Source organism: Vulpes vulpes, chromosome 7 (assembly GCF_048418805.1).
Source record: "Vulpes vulpes isolate BD-2025 chromosome 7, VulVul3, whole genome shotgun sequence".
Taxonomy (NCBI): Eukaryota; Metazoa; Chordata; class Mammalia; order Carnivora; family Canidae; genus Vulpes; species Vulpes vulpes.
In genome coordinates this window covers 15,698,018-15,719,716 of record NC_132786.1, presented here as the reverse complement: position 1 = coordinate 15,719,716, position 21,699 = coordinate 15,698,018, and the positions used below count along the sequence as shown (strand labels likewise).

Here is a 21,699-nt window from a genome sequence, read left to right as displayed (position 1 = left end):
CAGCGGCAGGGACCCTGGTCATCCTGGGTCATCCTGGAGGGCGGCCCCATGGCTCTGCAGGCAGGAAGACGGGAGAATCTTTGCTATTTCCTGGTGAACCAACCTCTTAACATTTGTGTTAATAACCCAGAAGAGATGAGTTTCCAGTGCCAGAGTGTTAGAGATCCTGTCTGCATTTCAGAAGGGAAAAGGTTTCCCTAAATTAATCAGCAAGAGGTCAGGCTTTCTGGGTCCCAGCACGGCTTTCAGCCCTCACCTTGTGCATCCCGCTCCCCGGACACGGGTACAACCCTCAGACATCAGGGGAGTGGCAGGTGTGACGTTGGGGGGCTTGCAGCTCAAGAAAGGGTTCTAGTCCAGAGGGCTGCCTCACCAAGGCACACAGAGGAGCTCCTGGTCACTGGGCGGGGGGGGGGGGGCAGGGAGGGGAGGATGGCATGGGCATTTCCCCCAAAATGACAACCTACAGAGGGAAGGAGACCCCAAGGCCTGAGCTGCAGGCTCTCAGAGCTCACAGAGCTGGGGTTGGGCTCCGGGGATCGTAGGGTTCCCCCCCTCAACTGGCCTCCACAGTGGGGGAGCTGGTGCATGGCCCATGGCTATGGAGGCCATCAGGAGGGAGCCCGCCCCACAGGCGTGAAATGCAACGAAGGGCAGGCCAGGGGCCGGCTGGGGTGGGGTATGGGGATGAGCCACAGCCTACTCGTCAGTACCCCCCACCCTCTGAACTGTGTGGGCAAGGGCTTCACTGCTCTAGGCCCCCCTTCTCACCTAGAGGATGGGATGGCTACGGCCATGCCCTGGCATTACCACGAAGACACTGAGTCCCACTCCCAGCAACAGCCTGCAGGACAGGGCTCTTCTTGAAGCCGCAGCAGAGCAGGGCATTTGTGGGACACTTCTCCCGGGAATCCGCCGCTCCTGACCACCCATCACACACCCTCCCTCAGACACAGTGATCCTCTTGGAGGAAACAAGTAAATCAAGGTACCTGCCTTTACCATCACACATTCATGCATTGCATTCTTTTAACAAACATTTATTAAGTGCCTACAGTGTGCCAGGCCCCGTGCCAGGCCCTGAGGGACAGAGTTGGGTAACACACAGCCCTGCCCTCAAGGAGCTCACAGTCGGGGGCAGGGCAAATGCCGGAGCAGGGCAGAAGGGAGGTGCTGTGCTGAGCATGGCAGGCGTGTAAACAGACAGCTGTGGGTGACAGAGCAAGCAGGGACTCTCAGCGGAGCAGCGAGGGGGCATCCGGGTCAGTGGGACCAGCAGAACAGAGTTGCCCCCCCTCCTCGGGATGGTGTCCTAGCCCTCCTCCTGGGTCCTGCTGTGCTCCAGGGGCGACTGAGAGGGAGCTCAACACAGAAGGGATCACCGTGGAATCCCCACGCCACACCCCAGGACCACTCTGCTCCTGAGGGCATCTCTGACCTGGTCTGCGAGGTCACCTCCTTTCTCAACACCTGTATAGGAAACCCCAGACCTCCTGGCTTATGCTTCTCTCTGCTCTCACGCAGGCTGGGTGCCAGCCTCATTCAGGCACTGGGCACAGCCCCATGAGGCCATCGCTGCTGGAACAAGCCACCTGTCTGGTCACTCAGAGCCGTCTGACCAGCTCAATGAGCTGCTGGATGTTTTTGTTTTGGTTGGACAGGCCGTTCCTTATGTTTTCCAGGAGGCATCTCTTTAACTCGAAAATGGCCTCGCTGTACCCCAAGCTCACCGCGGCCATGGGAGGTACCCCATGCCACAGGCCCGGGATGTGCCAAATGTGCTGCTTCTCGGGGTCACAGAAAGCCAGGTCGGCCAGCGTCCGGATGCCACCACCCTGTTTCTCCATTTGCACCGCAGCTCTGCTCGCGTCCCCGGGCAGGTCTGGGAGCTGCCTCCTGTCTCGTGGCTTGGGGCCAGGCGCACACACATCATGAAGATTCTGGTACACAAACTGATAGTTGGGCATGTGCCCTGTTTTTTCCAGCCTCAGAAATGCGTGCAGAATGGCCGGGGGTACGTCCCTGGTCTCGGCTAAGCTGACCACGGTGACGTTGCTCAGCCCCATGAGCAGAGTAGCCAGGGATGCCTCCAGCTCAAACCTCTCCCCGGCCGTGGCCAGTGCCCCACCGATCAGGCCCCCTGAGTCTATCACCAAGATGTGGTCACAGCCCAAGTCCGGGCTGAAGCTCTCGGCCACCGTGACCAGCTGCATGAAGGCCCCTCGGGGACCGCAGCCCTGCCCCGTGGCAAAGCGCAGCCCAAACATGGTGTTGAGAAGCGTGGACTTGCCCGTGCCTGGCACACCCAGCACCGACAGGACCACTAGTCGTGACCTCCGCTCCAGGCGGATGTGCAGCTCCTTGAGGAGCCCTGTGACCCAGCGCAGGGGAGTGCTCAGCGTGCTCCCATCAATCAGCTCCAAGGGAAGCCCCAGCAGCAGCAGCTCCAAGGCCAAGCCTGGGAAGTGGGCAAAGCGCCGCTGGCCCGCCGGCAGCCTCCCTGCCTCCACGAGGCAGCTCTCGGCCTCGTAAAACTGTCCCATCTCCCGCAGGAAGTCCTCCACCCCCAGGGGCTCGGGCCACAGCAGCTCGCTCAGGTCCACGACCCCACAGTGTTTTGCTCTCAGGGTCACAATGGTCTCTGGAGGCTGTCTTGGCCTTGGCGGGGCCACCCGGGCCAGCCCCCACTCCATCCACCTCAGGAAGTACTGCTTCTCGCCCAGGGAGGGGCCACTGATGCCAGCAACGAACTCCTGCACGCCCCAGGTGGGCTCGTGGCCGTTCTGCTGCGCTCGGAGCTCCAGCAGCCGGTGCCTGAGCTCGGCCCTGCCCTTGTCCGGGGGGTCCCCGGCCCACTGGGCCTGGCACAGCTCCTTCTCCACCTGGGCCGCCTTCCTCCACGGCTCCCCCTGCAGCCTCAGCTCATCCCTTCGGTAGGCGTCAGAGTCTTTGATTTTCCTGGTGATGCGCTCCATCCGGTCCTTAGCCCGCTGACACTCCTCACAGTCCTCATCCACCCTAAGCCCCAGCCTGCGGGCTGCATGGGCCATTTCCTCCACAGACAGCCTGCGGCAGGGGGACCGGGCCACGTGCGCCACGATGGAGCGGACCCGGCGCACAAAGCCCACACTGTCTGTGCTGCTCACCTTCACCAGGACGTGCGAGTGGTCCATCTTCAGCACCGGGATGAGCCTGTTGAGAAATCGCAGGTTCGTGTTCCGCTTCCCACGGTACGGGCTCAGGATGAAGTAGTATTTCGTGGCCGAGCCCTTCATGGAGGATAGTAGCTTGTACTCCTTCTTGCTGATGTTGTCGGTCAAGATGAACACGGCCGAGGACACTTCCGTCAAGAGCTTAAACTGCAGCCAGTGAGACCCGATGTCGCCCCGCAGGTTCAGAAAGGCCATGGGCTCAGGGAAGACGTCCAGGTCCTCCCTGCCACTGGGAAGGAACCAGGACACTTCCACCAGCCCGTCTGCGATCTCCCGAGGGTTGGTGCCCACGTTCAGGTCGCGGTGCCAGAAGCAGTCCCGTGGCCTGTGGCCCGCACTGAGCACAGCATTGAGCAGCTGGGACTTGGAGTTGCTGCTGACCTCCATGCGCACGAAGGCGAAGGCAGGTGCCCGCGACAGGACGGCGCTGTCTTCTCTGAGGCTGCCCACCCCCCGTGGGGGCTGTGCCCACCACGTCCGCACGACACCCCTCAAGGCCCACAGCAGAAACGTGTGGTAGTGGTTCTCCGAGTCGGGCAAAACGAGGGGGAGCGCAAACTGGCACAGAGACATTTTTTGCACGATCTCTTGCTGCAGGAAACTATCTGAGGACAGCAGAAGGGCACAGAGAAGGTCCAAGGGGTTCACAGGGGTGTCGGGCGTCGGCAACTCAGAGAAGGAATAGATGTCTGCGGAGATGTCATCGGCTGCATCCCAGTAGATAATCTCCTCCTCCATCTGGCTCTCCTTCTCCGCGGGCCTGGCATCCGGGGGCACGTCCAGCACCATGGTAGTGTTCCTGGCTTCAGCGTTGAGGGCCTGCAGCTTCCTGAGGAAATTCCAGGGCAAGTCCTTGGGAGCCTGAGGCGCCCAGTTCTTCATGCTCTCACTGCTGATTTGCAGAGAGTCCGGGAGGCTGAGCTTCTGGGCCTGATAGGTCTCCAGCCCCAAAAGCGACAGCATTTCCTGCAGCCTGCTCCTCTCCGCTGTGGGGAGAGAGGAAGACATCAGTGCTCACCCATGTGTCAGAGGCCCGGGGTCAGAGGTGGAGTGGGAGATGACCTCCTTCAGAAAGCAGGCTGTGGGCACCCCGGGGCCTGCCTGAGACCAATAGAGGCAAATGCAGCCAGACATGCTGGACGTTGACAAAGGAGAGAGGATCCCCCAGGGGCTACGTGTAAGGATTAGGAGATGGCGTGAAAAGGTCTACACATCTGGTTTCTCCCAGGTACGCTGGGCCAGATGTAGCTGCATGGAGTGTGCAGCCTCTCCCTGTGACCCCGTGGCCTGTCCCCACGTGCCGGGCCCAGCAGTGGGGTTCCCTCACACCGTCACTGGGAATTTCCCACAGGAGGACACCATTGCTGAGTCACTCGGATTTTCTAGGTAACGTTCCCTTCCTTTGACAAATAAGTTGGGAAAATTTTTAAAGGGAACAGGAAGTTCTTCCTGGATATGGAGTCACAGAAACCATAGCTACGCAACCATTTGCAAACGTGAGGCCAGTGGTGGTTTTCAGTGTTACCATGGTGACATATTTGGTAGAGATGATCGGAAGTCTGCACTTACTTGTTCAGACCGTCAAGTCTCGCCCAACACAATATGAATTCTCATGAGCACTAAGCTTCGCCCCTACCCCTGTTCTTGGCCGTGGCATCTCACCAATTGTCATACTGCATAGAAGTAGTACACTTTCAGTGTTAAGTGAACAAAACTTGAAAATGCAAATCCCACTGAGCTCCAGGATTTTCTCCATTATGAAGCTGTGTCTGTGTTCCCATCAACAAGAGAGGAGGCGCAGCCCTCCTGTTTCCTGAGGACTCAGCCCTGGGGCACAGGTGTCCCCTTCCCCCACAGGGGTCACCCACGGGCAGCGCGTACTAGACTCAGGGCTGCAGAAACAAAAAGGCTGCCCTGGACACCCAGGCAGAAACCCTTTGTACGCACTGCTCAGGTTTCTGGGTGTTGCCTCAAAGAAGCTGGGACATGGATTGGGGTCTGGTTTCACCTCTCCAGCAGCAGGCAATGAAATCTGCTGGGCAAGAGCCAGAGCAAGAAACCTCATATGCACTGGTGCCCAGTGTGGGGCCTGTGGAGGAAATGCAATCACCGGAACAGCCCATGGATTCCCAAACCTGCCTGGGCTTTAGAACCGCTCTGGGAACTTGTCAAATGTAAGATCCCTGTGCTTCTCCCTGCGAAGATGCTAGTCTCAGTCTCAGTCTCCATACAGGGCCATGGCTCCCCAGCAGGTGTGTGGGGGCACTCAGGGCCAGGGGCTGGAGGGGACTCTCCCACGGTCGGGTGTGCCTAGACGGGGTCCTCCTGCGACAGGACAGGGAGCCAGAGCAGAGAAAATGTGTACCTGCTGGAAAGTCACTGTCCTGAGCCTCATTTGTACCATCTAAAAAAGCAAAGGAAAATGAGGTGTCAATCAAATCAGCGCCTCAGATGGACACAAGTTAGCCTAACTCAGAATCTCCTTCTTCTCACTAAGACAGCAACTGCTCCTAACCGCTCACAGTCTAACGTCCCAGCCCTGCCCCGTTCTACCTGCCCATCCCCAGGTGATCCAAACCCGCCTCTCCACTTCCACAACAAAACTCACAGTCATCTGCGTCCATGTCTCTCCATTCCAAATCTGGAAGAAAGCACACACACGTTGACTTTCATCAGCAAGTTAGGACCTTTCTACCAAAAAGTCTCAGTGAGAATGTGGTGGCTCATGTTTATTTTTAATGCTAGCCTTGGCTCCAGTTCTTCCTACGTAAATTTCTATTTTCCAGCCCCAAATACAACACAGTAGTGAGAGCTCGTACAAGACAGTGATTTGCTCGAGAACATATTCCTGTAACAATTTACTGAACTTTCTGAAAATAAAATATGAATAAGCTCACGAAACTTATATAGATTAATCTTTTATTATAGAAACTATTTCAAACATAAGTCAATGTAAATTCCTGGCTCAATTTCACGAGTACGTCCTACAAACATGATTTTTTTAAAAAGATTTATTTATTTATTTATTTATTTATTTATTTATTTATTTATTTATGAGAGAGAGAGAGAGAGAGGCAGAGACACAGGAGGAGGGAGAAGCAGGCTCCATGCCAGGAGCCCGACGTGGGACTCGATCCTGGGTCTCCAGGATCGCGCCCTGGGCCAAAGGCAGGCGCTAAACCACTAAGCCACCCAGGGATCCCCAGATTTTTTTAAAAGGTTACTTATTTATTCATTCGAAAGACAGAGAGAGGGTAGCCCAGGTGGCTCAGCGGTTTAGCACCACCTTCAGCCCAGAGCCTGATCCTGGAGACCCAGGATCAAGTACCATGTCAGGCTCCCTGCATGGGGCCTGCTTTTCCCTCTGCCTGTGTCTCTGCCTCTCTGTCTGTGTCTCTCATGAATAAGTAAATAAAATCTTAAAAAAAGAAGAGAGAGAGAGAGCAGAAGCAGGGGAGGGGCAGAGGCAGAGGGAGAATCAGACTCCCTGCTGAGCAGGGACCGCCCCCCCGCCCCCACGACTCCATCCCAGCACCCTGAGATCATGACCTGAGCCGAAGGCAGACGCTTCTCCCACTGAGCCCCCCAGGTGCCCCACTGGGCACTTTTTTAATGTTCTGAGTTTTGATCCAAATAAAAGTATCATCTAATCCAAATTAAAATTACAGTCTTTAAAGCTTATGAATCGAAAAAAGATTCTGATATTTTCAGATTAATTCTTCTCATGATTTTCGTAGTCAGGTAGATAAACAAGACATTTCAAACAGTCTTCTTTGACGGTATCTCTGGAGACAGACATGAAAAGCAGGAAAGAGAAACAGGAAAGGCGGTCAGAGAAATCATGAGTATGAAAGACGGATGATTCACACATATCAAACCACAATGCTGAGCAATCAAAAGATTATTTTATCCAAAGTAGAGAAAACACATCAGAAGAATTTTTCCAAGGAATTCAAAATGCCCTCTGAGAAAACAGCAGTTACAGGAGGGGACAGGACGCAGAGAAGCCCGAGGTGGGCTAGAGGTGGCTCTAGAGCAGCCGTAAGCAGGGGTCGGGGAGTAAATCCCACACCCACAAAGGGTAGGCCACAGCTCTGATTCAGACTGGACAGATGATGGGCGGACGACAGCAAAGAGGCCCAAAGCGGCCAGTAGGTCAGCCTATGCAACTGCGGGCAGGAGAGCCTAGTGGTCCACAGGCAAAGACAGCTGGGAGCCCCAATAAGCAACGGTTAGCAGCAGAGCTTAGCGAGGAGGAAGAGGGGCAGCGGATTTCCAGGAGGGACACAGCAGACGCGCCCTCGCCGGCACATACGCCCATCTCTCTGTCTCCCTGTCTCTATGACAGTGCATGCATCCATGCTGTGGGTGTGAGTGGGGCTGTCTCACTGAGGTTTTTATTTGCGTGTTCCCAGTGACTAGTGAGGCTGAACATCTTTGCAAGTGCTCACTGTCCACTCAGACGTTTTCTTTGGAGAAATGCCCATGCAGGTCCTTTGCCCATTTTTATTTTTTTTTTAAGCTTTTATTTATTTGAGAGAGAGAGAGAGAGAGAGAGAGGCAGAGACATAGGCAGAGGGAGAAGCAGGCTCTATGCAGGGAGCCTGATGTGGGACTTGATCCGGGGACTCCAGGATCACACCCTGGGCTGAAGGCGGGCGGTAAACCACTGAGCCACCCAGGCGTCCCCCTTTGCCTTTTTTTTTTTTTAAGATTTTATTTATTTATTCATGAGAGACACAGAGAGAGAAAGGCAGAGATACAGTACAGGCAGAGGGAGAAGCAGGACCCATGCAGGGAGCCCGACGTGGGACTCGATCCTGGGTCTCCAGGATCACACCCTGGGCTAAAGGTGGCGCTAAACCACTAAGCCACCAGGACTGCCCCCCCTTTGCCCATTTTTAAATCATGTTGCTTTTGGTTGTTGAGTTTGAGGAGGTCTCCAGATGTTCGGGATAGTAATCCCTTGGCAGACACAAGGTTTGCAAATTTCTTCTCCCATTCTGTGGGTTCCCTTTATACTCCGTGGGTAGTGTCATCTGATGCACAAAATGTTTACCTTTTCACGTGGTCCAGACTGTCTCGTATTTCTCCTGTTGTCTTTGTCTTTGGTGTCACCTGCAGGGAATCACTGCCACATTCAAATGCTCAGTGTTTTCTTCCAAGTGTTTGACTGTTTTATTAGATCTTACGTTTAGGATTACACTGATCCACTGATTAACTTTTGTATTCAGTTTTGGGTAAAGGTCTGACTTCATTATTTCACATGTGAATGTCCAGTTTTCCCAGCACCATGTGTTGAAAACACTGCCCTGTACCCAGTGAATGTTCCTGGAACCCTTGTCAAAAACCACTTGACCAAATACATGAGGGTTTCTTTCTGGGCTATTTCACAGGTCTAGGTGTGTGTCTTGATACCAGGACCATACTGTTTACTGTACTTTGTGGTTGGTTTTCACATCAGGAACTGTGAGTCCTCCAGTTCTGTTCTTTCTCAAGATTGTCCGGGCTATTCACTGGCCCCTAAGATTCCACACAAAGGATGGGGTTTTCCTTTTCCACAAAATGTCATTGGCTTTCTTGATTGGGACTGCAACCAATCTGCACATCACTTTGGGTAATACTGACATTTTACCCATGTTACGTCTCCCAATCCATGAACATGGGAAGTGTTTCCATTTATTTATATCTTCTTTCATTTTTGCAGCAGTGTTTTGTAGTTTTATTGTACAATTCTTTCACATCCTTGGTTAATTCCTAAGTATTGTATTCTTTTTGACACTACTGTAAACGGAACGGTTTTTGTGATTTTTCTCTTCGGTGTGCTCACTACCAGTATATAGAAATGTGACTGATTTTTGTGTATTGGCTTTGTATCCTGCTTGGCTGACTTTATTAGTTCTAACAGCTTTTTGTAAATTTTTAGCATTTTCTACACATAAGATGACATCATCTGCAAAGAGAGAGCATTTTGCTTCTTCCTTTCTAGTCGGGATGCCTTTTATTTCTTCTTCTCCCCCACAGCTGCTCTGGCTGTGGCTTCTAGTCCCCAGCTGGATGGGAGTGGTGACATGGGCCTCCCTATTTCACACCCCTGAGTGTGACATTTGCTGGGGGTTGTCCAAGTATGGTTTTTATCACGTGGGGGTGGTTTCCATCTACTCCTACTTTGTAGAGCGTTTTTATCAAGAAACAGAGAATTTCATCAAATGCTTTTTCCACGTCAATTGAGATGATCATTTCACCCTTCATTTTGTTGATATCACCCTTGCACTCCAGGAATAAATCCCAGCTGGCCACGGTACATCACCCCTTGAATATGCTAGTATATTCCATTTGGTGTCTTGCTGAGGATTTTTTGCATCAATAATCCTAAGGGAGGGATCCCTGGGTGGCTCAGCAGTTTAGCGCCTGCCTCCCACCTGGAGTCCTGGGATCGAGTCCCACGTCAGGCTCCCTGCATGGAGCCTGCTTCTCCCTGTGTCTCTGCCTCTCTCTCTCTCTTTCTGTGTCTCTCATGAAAAAATAAATAAAATTAAAAAAAATAATCCTAAGGGATACTGGTGTATAGTTTCTTTTTCATATAGGGTCTTTGCCTGGCTTTTATTTGGGCTTATGCTGGCCTCAAGAATGAGTTAGGAAGTTCTCCTGCCCTTCAATTGTTTGAAACAGTTTGAGAAGTAGTTCTTTAAATATTTGTCAAATTCACCTCATCCTCTGAGATCACATCTGGGTTTTTTGTGGGGTTATCTTTGCATAACACCATTAAATCCAATAGGACATATGTATTTTGAGAAGCGCTAAATTAATGATAGACCCAAAATGACTTTCTAGGAGCAAAGATGTCTGGAGTGTGGCCATCACACCTTAACGCTGAAGTCCTGAGGGACAGCCACTGACCCAGCCTCCAAATCCACAGAGAAAGAGATTGAGCCATGCGAGCCATGACCAGGAAGACCACAAGCCCCAGTTTGCCTGAGATGGTTCCAGTTTATAGCTGTGGTCCCAACAAAACACTCAGAAGTGCCCAGGTCAGAAACTAGGCAGTCACTATGAGCCAGTCTCAGGGTGGCACCTGTGACATGCTCGACTGCAATAATATGTTCCTGGTAAACTGGGGATAATCACCAGTTTGAAACTGAATCCTATTTCAAATATATGAAAGACTTTTAATAAAAGACCCTTAAATGGAATCTTTTTGTAAAAGGAAAAACAAGAGCCCGAGGCCTGTGTATATTTAAGGTCTATGCTCCCTGCCCACGGCGCTGCCAGAACCCAGGACGGCCACCAGCCTGACATTACCTCCAATGGCCACAGCTGTTCGTCTCTCGGATGCTTTTATTTCTGGGGCCACTTCTCCCAAATCTGAACGTCTGAAACAATTCCAAAGTAAAAACAATAATTAAAATAATGAAGTAATACAATTTAAATCTACTTATCAAGTTGGCTGCATATCAGAATCATCTCTTAGGGAGCCTTTAAAAACTACCAATCCTGGCCACACCCCAGGCCACCGAAACCAGACCTGGGGGTTGGGCCAGGGTGTCATTGCTTTCCAGAGTACCCAAGATGGTTCTAGTGTGCAGCTACCACCGAGAAGCGCCGAGAAGCGCTCTCCATGACTGCAGGCCAGAGTGTAAATCGTCATTCAAAAAGACATAAAAATATACATACCCTTTGACCAGTAATTCCACTTCTAGCCTAAGGAAATAATTAAGATTTAGTTATAAAGATGTTGATGCCAGCTTACATATAATAGCGAAAAACTGGAAGCCTTTTAAAATCAAAGTCCAATTACAGAAAAGTATGGTACAGGCTCATTCTGTAGTTACCAGAAAACATTGTATGGATCTCGTTCTGTGGACAAAATGATGTTGAATGATGTTATGGAGTGATGTTAATGATGTATATGCTAATGGGAGGAAATATATGAATATTCATATTTACAGTAGGAATATTAGTTTTAGTGCAATTGAGTGTATTTATGTATTTATCTACAGGTACATAAGGAGATCTAGAAGAATGTTCATCAAAAGTTAACAGTGTGGGCAGGGAGGGGTGATCCTGAATTCTTTTAAGTAGATTTGGTAAATGTAGTCCATTTAAGAATAAACTATTTTAGGTTTATTATAAGAATGAGTAAATGTGTTGCTTTTGTCGGGAGCCTAAGTTCTATTGTTGAAGAAGGGACATACAAATATGGAAAAAAGTGGGGCACCTGGGTGGCTGGTCGGTTGTGTGTCTGCCTTCGGTTCAGCTCGTGATCCCAGGGTCCTGGATGGAGAGCCCCTCATCCCCAGAAGCAGGCTCAGCAGGGAGCCTGCTTCTCCCTCTGCCTCTGCTCCTCCCCCGGCCGGTGCACACACTGGAACCAGAGGTGTAGCATGAACACATGATATCTACACGCATGCTCGTGGGCCTGTGTACATGCACGTTTCTGTCTATATGCCTACCTTTCCTAGCTCTGGCCACTGAGAGGCACAAAAAGCAAAGATACTATCTAGCAGCACTGAGCACACCCTGTAATATCGTTCTGTACTAAAGGACACCAGGTCTCCTTGGAGAGATGGCTGATGCCAGGGCCACAGCAGGAAAAGAACAAGAGGAGTCGGAGTGTCTTATTTCAGAAAATAAGGAAGTGCTCCGAACTCAGGAGCCAGCTGGCAAGCCCAGGCAATCTGAGCATGGACTTAACACATACAGTGATGAGTGAAAAACCACTAAGATTTAGGAATGAATGACTCCATACGGGTAATATATAAGCAAACGGGGAGGGCGGGTAGAGGGCTCTTGCTTACAACCATCTGAAGGGTAGGAGCGCTGTATCGTTCTGCAACCACCTCAACCTCAGGGAACATTGGTTCAAGCCAGAAACACCAACAAATGCCAGCTCTTGAGAAGAAAATGTTGATAGGGAGCAAGATGTCTGCCTAGTTTCAACATCGATCCTCACAGACTGCTTCTTGGATGCCAGGAAGGAAAGACCTGGTACTTATAGCACAGACCCCTGAGGGCTCCAGTCAGCGGGCGGGTGGGGCAGGAGGTCACCACGCGCCCCACTTGACCCACCTGAGAGAGGGTACAGCATCACATGGCCCTGGGCGGATCACAGGGACAAATGCAAAATGCAGCTACATGGGGGTGCGGGGGAGGGAGGACTGCAGTATCTCAAAGTGCAAGGTGAGGGAAGTGTTCCAGACTCAGGTGGCCCCACACCTGAGCCCGCGTGGATCCCACACTGGAAGGGGACACCTTGGGGCCCACAGGCAGAACTGGGCCGTGGGTGCCACGTAGGAGAACACTGGCGGGTGTGGACACGGCAATGTGTGCAACATACTCTCTAGTGGTTAAGAGAGACATGACACACGAGTGTCTTTGAGGGGACAGAAACACAAACAGAGACAGGGAATGCGAAATGAGAATGTAAGTGAGTACAAACATGAAAAGCAGACTCGGGATAAGGGGCCTTTTATTTTTATAATTTAGCTCTAGGTACAAATTATTTCACTAAAAAATGTAAAACTTTAATAGTGGTTACTTCCCACTGGGTGGCAGGGACATGAATTTATTTTGTCTTATTTGAATTTCTTTAAGCAGAATTATATATTGATTTAAAAAGGATAAAAGACCTATAAAAATGATGAGGCAAGCAGGGTCTGGGTCAGAGTTAAGACATGCGGGTCCCCAAGGAGACCAGAGTCTCCGCAGCCTCTTCCAACAGCACATAGACATTGAGCTCTGTTCAAGGACCCCACACACAGAGCAATCCAGCTCCCCTCAATTCTCCAGCAAAACACATCAAATCCACCCTCCCAGAGGAAACTCCAGAACCCCCGGTTGCTCTTCCGACACATTCTCTGGGTGTCTCGTCCTCTGCCCTCTGTGAAGAGTCCTGGTAGCCACAGTGGTCACTGGGCACTAAGCAATGCTCGGACCCTGACGCTGACAAAAAAATAAGTTTTCATTGCTTTTGTAGTAAGGAAAAGAAAGTAACCTTAAAAACAGACACCACCGCAACAGGTTAAAACTAGTCCCTAGTAGAAGCAGGCCTGGCCTGGCAGCGGCCACACACACACAACGCCTAGGATCTGGGGGGCCAGGCTCCTCGCATGGAAGACGGGCTCCCAGGGCAGGAGCTGAACCCCAACCCACTCCTTCCCACACAGGAAAGGAGGCCACATGTAGATGACCTGAGCCTGTGCCAGTTTGTGAAAACCTGCATGGAATCCTGTCCCTCACCATTGTCAACATAGCGCTGCAAGCTGCAGGCAGAGCCCAACCTGGGGGAAAACGACAGCTCAGCTTTGCCTCTTACTTTCTCCTTCACGCCCCACTTTCAACACCCACACAGCCTGACCTAGGCCCCAACCCCACTGGTCTTCATCTCCCTTTCTGGCATGGAGCTCCTAAGGATGGGGGGTAGGTTTCCTGGGGAACCCTCCGTGTGCCCACAGGGTGGAAAGTTCCAGTCCAGGGAGGGGAGAGGGGCTGAAGGCTGAACCAATCACCGACAGCCAATGAGTCACCCAAGCATGCCTGTGTAATGAAGCCCCCATAATACCCCAAAGGGACAGGTCTCTGAGAGCCTCCAGGTTGGTGAGCACAAGATCTGGGGAGAAGGCGGGCTTGAGAGGGCCTGGAGGCTCCCTGCCCCTTCTGCACACCTTGCCTTGTGCACCACCTCCATCTGGCTCTTCCTTTATAGGAAATGGATCATCTGGTACATAAAATATTTCCCTGAGTTCCATGAGCCATTCCAGCACATTCCCTGAACCCGAGGAGGGTTCATGGGACCCCCAATCTACAGCCCGTCAGTCACAAGCATAGCAATGGCCCTGGCCTGAGGCGTCTCAAGACCCCCCTGCTGGTGTGTCTGACTTCTCTGTGGGGGGGAACCCCTAACATTAGTATCGGGGCGAGAAGACCATCTCGGGGGTGATCGCAGTGAAACAAGGTCCTAAGAGTGGGGCTCCTCTCTGAAGGACCAGTGTCCTACAGGATGAGATGCCGGGGAGCTGGCTCTTTCTGCAGTTGCACGGAAGTGGCCACATGAGCACACAGTGAGAGGGCAGCTGTCGACAAGCCCAGGAGGGAGGCCTCAGGAGAACCCAAAGCCGACCAAGCTGCCACCAGGATGTCCAGATGGCGAGGACGGTGAGAAACTAGCATCTGCTGATGAAGTTGCCTGGCCTGTGAGCCTCATGATGACACCCTGACAGGCAAACAGAAGCCCCCAATCTGCAAAGCGGAAACAATACTCCAAGATCTGCCCCCCCACCAGCCAGCAAACACAGCTTGACCCACAGAGGAGTCTCCCGGTCCCCCTTGGGCTCACTCTCTTTACAACTCAGATTTTAGGTGACTTATATTATAGTTCGTAACTACAAGAATCATAAAAACCAGCCCATCTGCCAATTCCAAGTACAGCCCTGTTCTGAGCAAGAGCCCTACTAGGTGTCCTGCGGCCAAGACGGCGGGACCCCACTGCGTCCCCGAGGCCCAGACATAGACAAGGGGGCCTTTCTGCAAAGCAGGTTTGGAAAGTTACTAATAGCATTACTATCTTCTTCTGGTTCCCCATAAGACAAGATAAAATCCAGAAAAGTATCAAGAAAATACCTTTGCCTTTTTGAGAAGTCCTCAACAAATGAACGAATCCTGTCGCCATGTCATCTATCCACGTTGCTGTGGCTCCTGCTGCTTCTGTGAGGCCGGATCCAACCCAAGGGCTCTGCTTCTCCTGAGGCCCCATTGGGGTGCCCAACATGGGACCCAGCTCAGGCCCTGCCGGAGCTGAGAGCGTAGAGGCCCAAGGTGGGCTGACATGACTCAGACAAGGGTGACCTGACCGCGGCCCCAGGAACCCAGTGCACCAGTGGCTCCTCCTCACTAAGGCGGGAAGCAGATATTCCGGTTTGCTCCCTTTGAGTCTGGCAGCACAGTGAGGCCCCGGACAAACTAGCGCTGTCTGCCTTGCTGGCCGTCTCTCCGAGGCGACGTGGCCACGCACGCTTCCCTCATCCCTTTCCTCCCTTTTTCCAAATGCCCAGCAGATGGATCTGCAGAACTTTTCTACTTAACACCTGGAGTTTCTGACTCCAGACAGCACAGCCTTCAATGCTCGCTGACCTACTCTGACACCAGAGATCCCTACCCACCCCAGGGATGCCCACTCCTCAGACAGGGTCCCTCAATGCCCAGAACCCAAAGCAGGGCGAGCTCCACCCAGAAACCCAGCTCCTTCACCAGGTGGTGCCAATAAAACAAGACGAAATAGAAAACCATAAGGAACAAGAGGATGTTGGATACACAGAGGTGCGTTACTCACCCTAACGCAGGCGACAACGTATTACTAATTGCTTTCGATAGCAAAAAGTCTGATTCAGTGCTTGCTGTTTGATGCTGACAGCTTTTGAGACCTGCCTTCCCCTCCTGGCCCGCACCTGGGCCAGCGGACAAGAAAGCCCGGAGATGCCTTCCTCTGGCACTGGTTGGACCCCTCGGCCCATCACCACCCCTGAAACAAAACCCAAAGCCAACTGCTGCCCAGAAAGCCTCATTAAACTAGTAATAAACCTTTTTAACCCAGCGTGGTGTATGTTGTGGGTTGAAATGTCTCCCCCAAAAGGTATGTTCAAGTCTAACCTCAGCACGGTGCACGTGGCCTTATTAAGAAATAAGGTCTTTGCAGATGAAATTAGTTAAAGGACGACCAGGTCACACCAGGAAGGGTGGGTCCCTGACCCAGCAGGTGGTATGGCTGGAAGAGGATGGTGTGGACACATTTGCAGGGAGAAGAACAAGGGACAGTGGTGTTGCCGTGTCCACAAGCCTGGGATTACCAGCAGCCACCAGATGCCAGGAGGGAGGCAGGTGGGGGGGGACACCCTCCCACAGAGCCTCCTGAAGGCACCCCCGTTGAAGACTCCCAGCATCTAGAGCTGAGAGAGGATATGTCCTCTTCATCACGCCACCCAGCCTGTGGCACTTTGTGACAATGTCCCCAGGAGACGGACGTGGCCTGTGTGACTCCTGCCGCTTTCTGCACATGGCCTTCTCCTGGTATGTCTCTTCTCTGCTTCCCGTAAAGACACCACTCACTGGATGAGGGCCCTCTGAACCCAGTAGGACCCCATTTTAACTAATCACAGGCAAGAAGCCTGTTTCCAAAAATGGTCCACTCACAGGGACTAGGGTTAGGACTTCAATATATGTTTGGGAGGGGACACGATTCGACCTCTGACAATATCCAAGCCCAAACCAGAGGCTGTCCCACCTTTGCAGGGTCTCACCGTGCAGTGGCAGGGACTGAGAAAACCCGGGTGACCAGGCTCCATCGTGTGGCATGGAGGCGGGGCTGGGTGACACGACTGGACGCAGGATGTGATGACATAGAAAAGAGGCCAGCACTGTGCAGCCTGGCAGTGAAGTCCCCAAACTGTGCTGGAGCGTGCAGGGAGCATGACGGACAGGCCCTTTGCTGCCCTCAGGCTCTTGGGCACCTGGCGCTCTCCCGGGGCAGGGGAGCTGCACAGGCACATGGCAGGCAACTGTCCTGGCTGCTGCTCCTGCCACCTCCGCGGGCCCTGGGCCCACTGTCAGCGCCACATCCCCAGCTAAGAATGTTCCCGGGACAGCAGCCTGGGTGGCTCAGTGGTTTAGCACAGCCTTCAGCCCAGGGTGTGATCCTGGAGACCCGGGATCAAGTCCCACATCAGGCTCCCTGAATGGAGCCTGCTTCTCCCTCTGCCTGTGTCTCTGCCTCTCTCTCTGTGTCTCTCATGAATAAATAAAATCTTTAAAAAAAAAAAAAAAAAGAATGTTAACAGGAGAGACACGGTGTGTGACACAGCAAGGCTCTGTCCTGGGTGCCTGCCACGCGGGTCCCTCAGCAGGAGGAAGCGGCCCTAAAGCCCAGATCCTCTGGCAGCTTACTCAAGAGCTGGTCACACCCCACAAATCACACATGTACAGACCTATGAGCTTCGGCTGCCAGCCCAGCCCTGCCCTGCACATCTGCTCAGGCAGCCACGAGGGTACAGAGAGATATTCATAGCTGGGAAGCCGGTTCCTATGGGGCCAGGTTGTCCGGGATCTATCCTCACACTTAATTACTGCTGGGAACTTCCCTCGGAGATTGGGACCCAAATATCCACTATCCCTGCTCCTAGCTCAGCGAGATCAGCAAGTCACATTCTCAAAGTTTTATGTTGAGGGTGTGCTGGAAGATGGACAGGGGGACACCTGGGTGGCTCAGTGGTTGGGCGCCTGCCTTCAGCTCAGGTCATGATCCTGGGATCCAGGATCGAGTCCCACATTAGGCTCCCTGTGAGGAGCCTGCTTTTCCCTCTGCTTATGTCTCTGCCTCTCTCTCTCTCAGTCTATGTCTCTCATGAATAAATAAATAAATCTTAAAAAAAAAAAAAAAGGAAGATGGACAGGGCCTGCACTGGGGAGCAGGGAGCTGTGGGTAGAAGGGCAGGCGGAGGCCCCGGGGCAGCGGGGGCCAGGGTGGCGGGGGCCCCATGGCAGCGGCTACCTCTGGGCAGAGAGTAGACAGGACACACTCTGGACCATGCTCTGACTGCAGGGGCCGTGCCTATCCGCTGCTGCGAGCAGAGGAGGGGTGACACAGGTCAGACCTAGGTGGTGGTGAGCAAGTGTGTGAGAAGATGGACAGACGGACAGGCTGACAGGAAGGCTGCAGGAGAGCAGGGCTGCCCAGACCTCAGCAGGCTGGCACTACGAGGCTGGCCTGGGACCAGTGGTAAAGAAACTCTTCGTGTCTTCCCACCTTCCTGAATTCTCTCACTGTGGCTGGCAGTTTTCCAGATCTATTTGCAAATAAAAATCAAAACCCAACTGCTACGCTGTAGACAAGCAGAAGGGTAGAGATAAGAGGGGAAAACTCTTACCCACCAGCCATATCAACAAGAGAGAGATTAAGAATATACGTAATGAACATGCGGCGTCCATATGAGAATTTTTAAATACTAAAGAATACAAAAGATTTGAACGAACGAAAAGGCAGGTCCTAACTGAGAAAACAAGGCTTAATGTGACTTATCTTTTTTAAAGATTTTATGTATTTATTCCTGAGAGACAGAGAGGCAGAGACACAGGCAGAGGGAGAAGCAGGCTCCATGCAGGGAGCCCGATGTGGTACTGGATCCTAGGACCCCGGGGTCACGCCCTGGGCCGAAGGCAGATGCCCAACCGCTGAGTCACCCAGGTGCCCCTTAATGTGCCTTTTTTTTAAAATTTTTATTTATTTATGATAGTCACACAGAGAGAGAGAGAGAGAGAGAGAGAGAGAGAGAGAGGCAGAGACACAGGCAGAGGGAGAAGCAGGCTCCATGCACCGGGAGCCCGACGTGGGATTCGATCCTGGGTCTCCAGGATTGCGCCCTGGGCCAAAGGCAGGCGCCAAACTGCTGCGCCACCCAGGGATCCCCTTAATGTGCCTTTTAAGTCAATACTTGCTAAACTAGCAACTAGGTCAAAAAACTTAAACTGATTCTATGGAGAAATGTTTATAATGACAATCAGGGAAATTCTGCTGAAAAAGAACAGTAATAAAAGAGGACAAAGCCCACCAGAGAGGAAACCACAGGACCAGCCACCAAAAATGAAGGCTGCAGGCCCAGTGGGTGAGAGGACAGCCCAGTCATGGGGGGCCTGGGGACAAACCCCCACCGGCCAGGAACCTCACCCCTGCCCTGGGAGCTCAGAGTGTCTGGGGTCATTCAGGCCTGAGAACCTGGAAGAGTAACAGCAAATCCTGACCATTCCCTTCTCCAAAATGAGTATCAACTACATTTAAGATTTAAACTGGGGATCCCTGGGTGGCGCAGCGGTTTGGCGCCTGCCTTTGGCCCAGGGCGCGATCCTGGAGACCCGGGATCGAATCCCACGTCGGGCTCCCGGTGCATGGAGCCTGCTTCTCCCTCTGCCTGTGTCTCTGCCTCTCTCTCTATCTCTCTGTGACTATCGTAAATAAATAAAAATTAAAAAAATTAAAAAAAAAAAAAAAAGATTTAAACTGGAAAATGAAACAAAAAATGCACTGAAAGGAAATATTAAAGCCTTAAAACCCAAAGTTGGAGGAGCGCCTAGGGGGCTCAGTAGGTGAAGCATCTGCCTTCAGCTCAGGTCATGATCTCAGGGTCTGGGATTGAGCCCCACATCAGGCTCCCTGCTTCGAGGGGAGTCTGTTTCTCCCTCTCCCTCTGCTGCTCTCCCTGCTTGTGCTCTCTCTCAAATAAATAAGCAAAATCTTAAAAAAAACAAAAAAAAACAAAAAACTCCAAGTCGGGAAGGCTTCATAAAATCACAAGGCAAACGATGGACTGGGGAAATGTGTTTGTGACACAAAGGGCTGGTTTTGTCCACATACAAGGAACTACAAAGCCATGAGAAAAAGCCAAGAATCCAAAGAGAAACAAAAGTGAGAAAGGACATCACCCAAACACACTTTAGTGTTTAAAACAAAACAAGGTCTCCTCTGCCCTGGGCAGGACACACCTGCATCCCCCGCCAAAGGCTCTTGTAGGCCTTGTGAAATGCAAACCGCAGGTTGTTACTTGTTTTTAAGAAGAAGGCAACTGAGAATCACCTGAAACATCACAACATAGCAGCCGACCCAGCACCAGAACCTGAGGCCTCCTTGCCAGGCAGGTGGTTCTGGAAGCAGGGCCCCAAGTGGGAGCCTATCACTTAGCCACAGGGGCTTCTGAGCCACTGTCACTCTTGGGCCTCTTTTGTAAAACAGGCATCCAAGCCACAGCCATTCTGGTCACTCCGCTTCCTCCCCCACTGAGCCTCGTGAGCACATCCCGAGCGGCCAGGGACATGCCTCACGTGCTCTGCGGGATGAAACATAGAACCAAGACTTTTGTTTGTACCTCGGGAACTAGACTGCAAGCGACTGCAGGCGACACTAGTGGGGCGATTTTGCATCAGGTTTTTACTTAAACGGTGTAGCTAAAAAAAAAAAACGGTGTAGCTGAACCTCGGTTCCCTGGTCTGTCAGGACAGTGGGGACAATCGCCTAGGTTAACACAGGCAAAGGCAGGTGGAGGGGGCCCGACGACACTCTTCTGAGAAGCGGGCAGAATGTACATTTAAAAGAACAACTCCGGGGGCGCCTGGGGGGCTCAGCAGTGGAGCGTCTGCCTTGGGCTCAGGGCGGGACCCCGGGGTCCCGGATCGAGTCCCGCATCGGGCTCCCTGTGTGGGGCCTGCTTCTCCCTCTGCCTGGGTCTCTGCCTCTCTTGCTGTGTCTCTCGTAAATAAATAAATAAAATCCTTCAAAATAAATAAATAAATAAAAGACACACACACACACACACACACACACCCCCCCGCCCCGGACACTGGTGGTTCTGGGTAAGAGGCTCTTCCCTACTCTTGACGGAGACTGGCAACATGTTCACAGGCCAGGCAGGGAGTTTCTATCTTTAAAGACTTAGCCAGTGAAGATGCCCGTCGCTTCCTAATTCCTACCTCAATGATTGCATCACACAGGCAGAAATTTTAAAGTCTCATGTCATCTACTGGGAGGCACAGAGACCCCTGAAGTCCAGCGGTGGAAGGGGAAGGCAGTTCCATGGCTCATGAGGACACTTCAGGAGGATCAATTTAAAAAGACAGGCCTTCAGAATGCCTGGGTGGCTCAGCGGTTGAGGATCTGCCTTCAGCTCAGGGCATGACCCTGGGTCCCGGGATCGAGTCCCACATCGGGCTCTCTGTAGGGAGCCTCCTTCTCCCTCTGCCTGTGTCTCTGGCTCTCTCTGTGTCTCTCATGAATAAATAAAATCTTTAAAAATAAAATAAAATAGGGACGACCGGGTGGCTCAATGGGTGAGCGTCTGCCTTTGGCTCAGGGCATTATCCTGGGGTCTGGGGATAGAGTCCCGCATTGGACTCCCTGCATGGAGCCTACTTCTCCCTCTGCCTATGTCTCTGCCTTTCTCTCTGTGTCTATCATGAATAAATAAAAAATATTTTAAAAATACATAAAATAAAATAAAATAAAATAAAATAAAATAAAATAAAATAAAATAAAATAATAAAATAAAATAAAATAAATAAAATAAATAAAATAAAATAAAATAAAATAAAATAAAATAAAATAAAATACAGGTCCTCTGACCACAACGTCCAATTCTGTGAATTTACTTTAGAAAAACACTTCTGCATGTCCAGGGGGAGATGCGATGTTCAGCATTATCTTACAGGGAGAACCGGAAATCCCTTATCTATATAACATGACCATGCTGCACAATATCATATAAACGCTAAAATTCAGGTAGACCCGATCGTGTTCTGACACGGGGAGAAGTGTACACCATACTGCCAGGTGAACAACGCAAGCTGCAGGACTATATGAGAGCAGTGAAGTAAAAACAGAGCCAGTACATGGGCCAGATAGCAAATCTTGTTATATATAATCTACCACAATAAAAAGAAAATTGGGCTGAGGGGAC

General features: G+C 51.7%; 1 protein-coding gene across 29 annotated transcripts in view; it reads right to left on the bottom strand.

The window, feature by feature from the left end:
- Positions 1 to 1,023: 1,023 nt before the first annotated feature.
- URGCP (upregulator of cell proliferation) overlaps positions 1,024 to 21,699 on the bottom strand; it is a 51,231-nt gene continuing 30,555 nt past the window's right edge. For 10 of the 29 annotated variants that reach the window (XM_025988342.2, XM_072763057.1, XM_072763063.1 and 7 more), the window contains 5 exons: positions 10,886 to 10,912; positions 10,514 to 10,584; positions 5,820 to 5,852; positions 5,577 to 5,615; positions 1,024 to 4,197 (listed from right to left, as the gene is read on the bottom strand). In XM_025988342.2, the coding sequence (XP_025844127.1) occupies positions 1,604 to 4,197; positions 5,577 to 5,615; positions 5,820 to 5,835 (2,649 nt within the window). In that variant the 5' untranslated portion in view covers positions 5,836 to 5,852; positions 10,514 to 10,584; positions 10,886 to 10,912 and the 3' untranslated portion in view covers positions 1,024 to 1,603. Of the gene's footprint in view, positions 4,198 to 5,350; positions 5,616 to 5,819; positions 5,853 to 10,513; positions 10,585 to 10,885; positions 10,913 to 14,830; positions 15,005 to 15,539; positions 15,729 to 21,699 lie in introns of all 29 variants that reach the window. The other 19 variants (XM_072763070.1, XM_072763071.1, XM_072763075.1 and 16 more) reach the window with 8 other exon arrangements.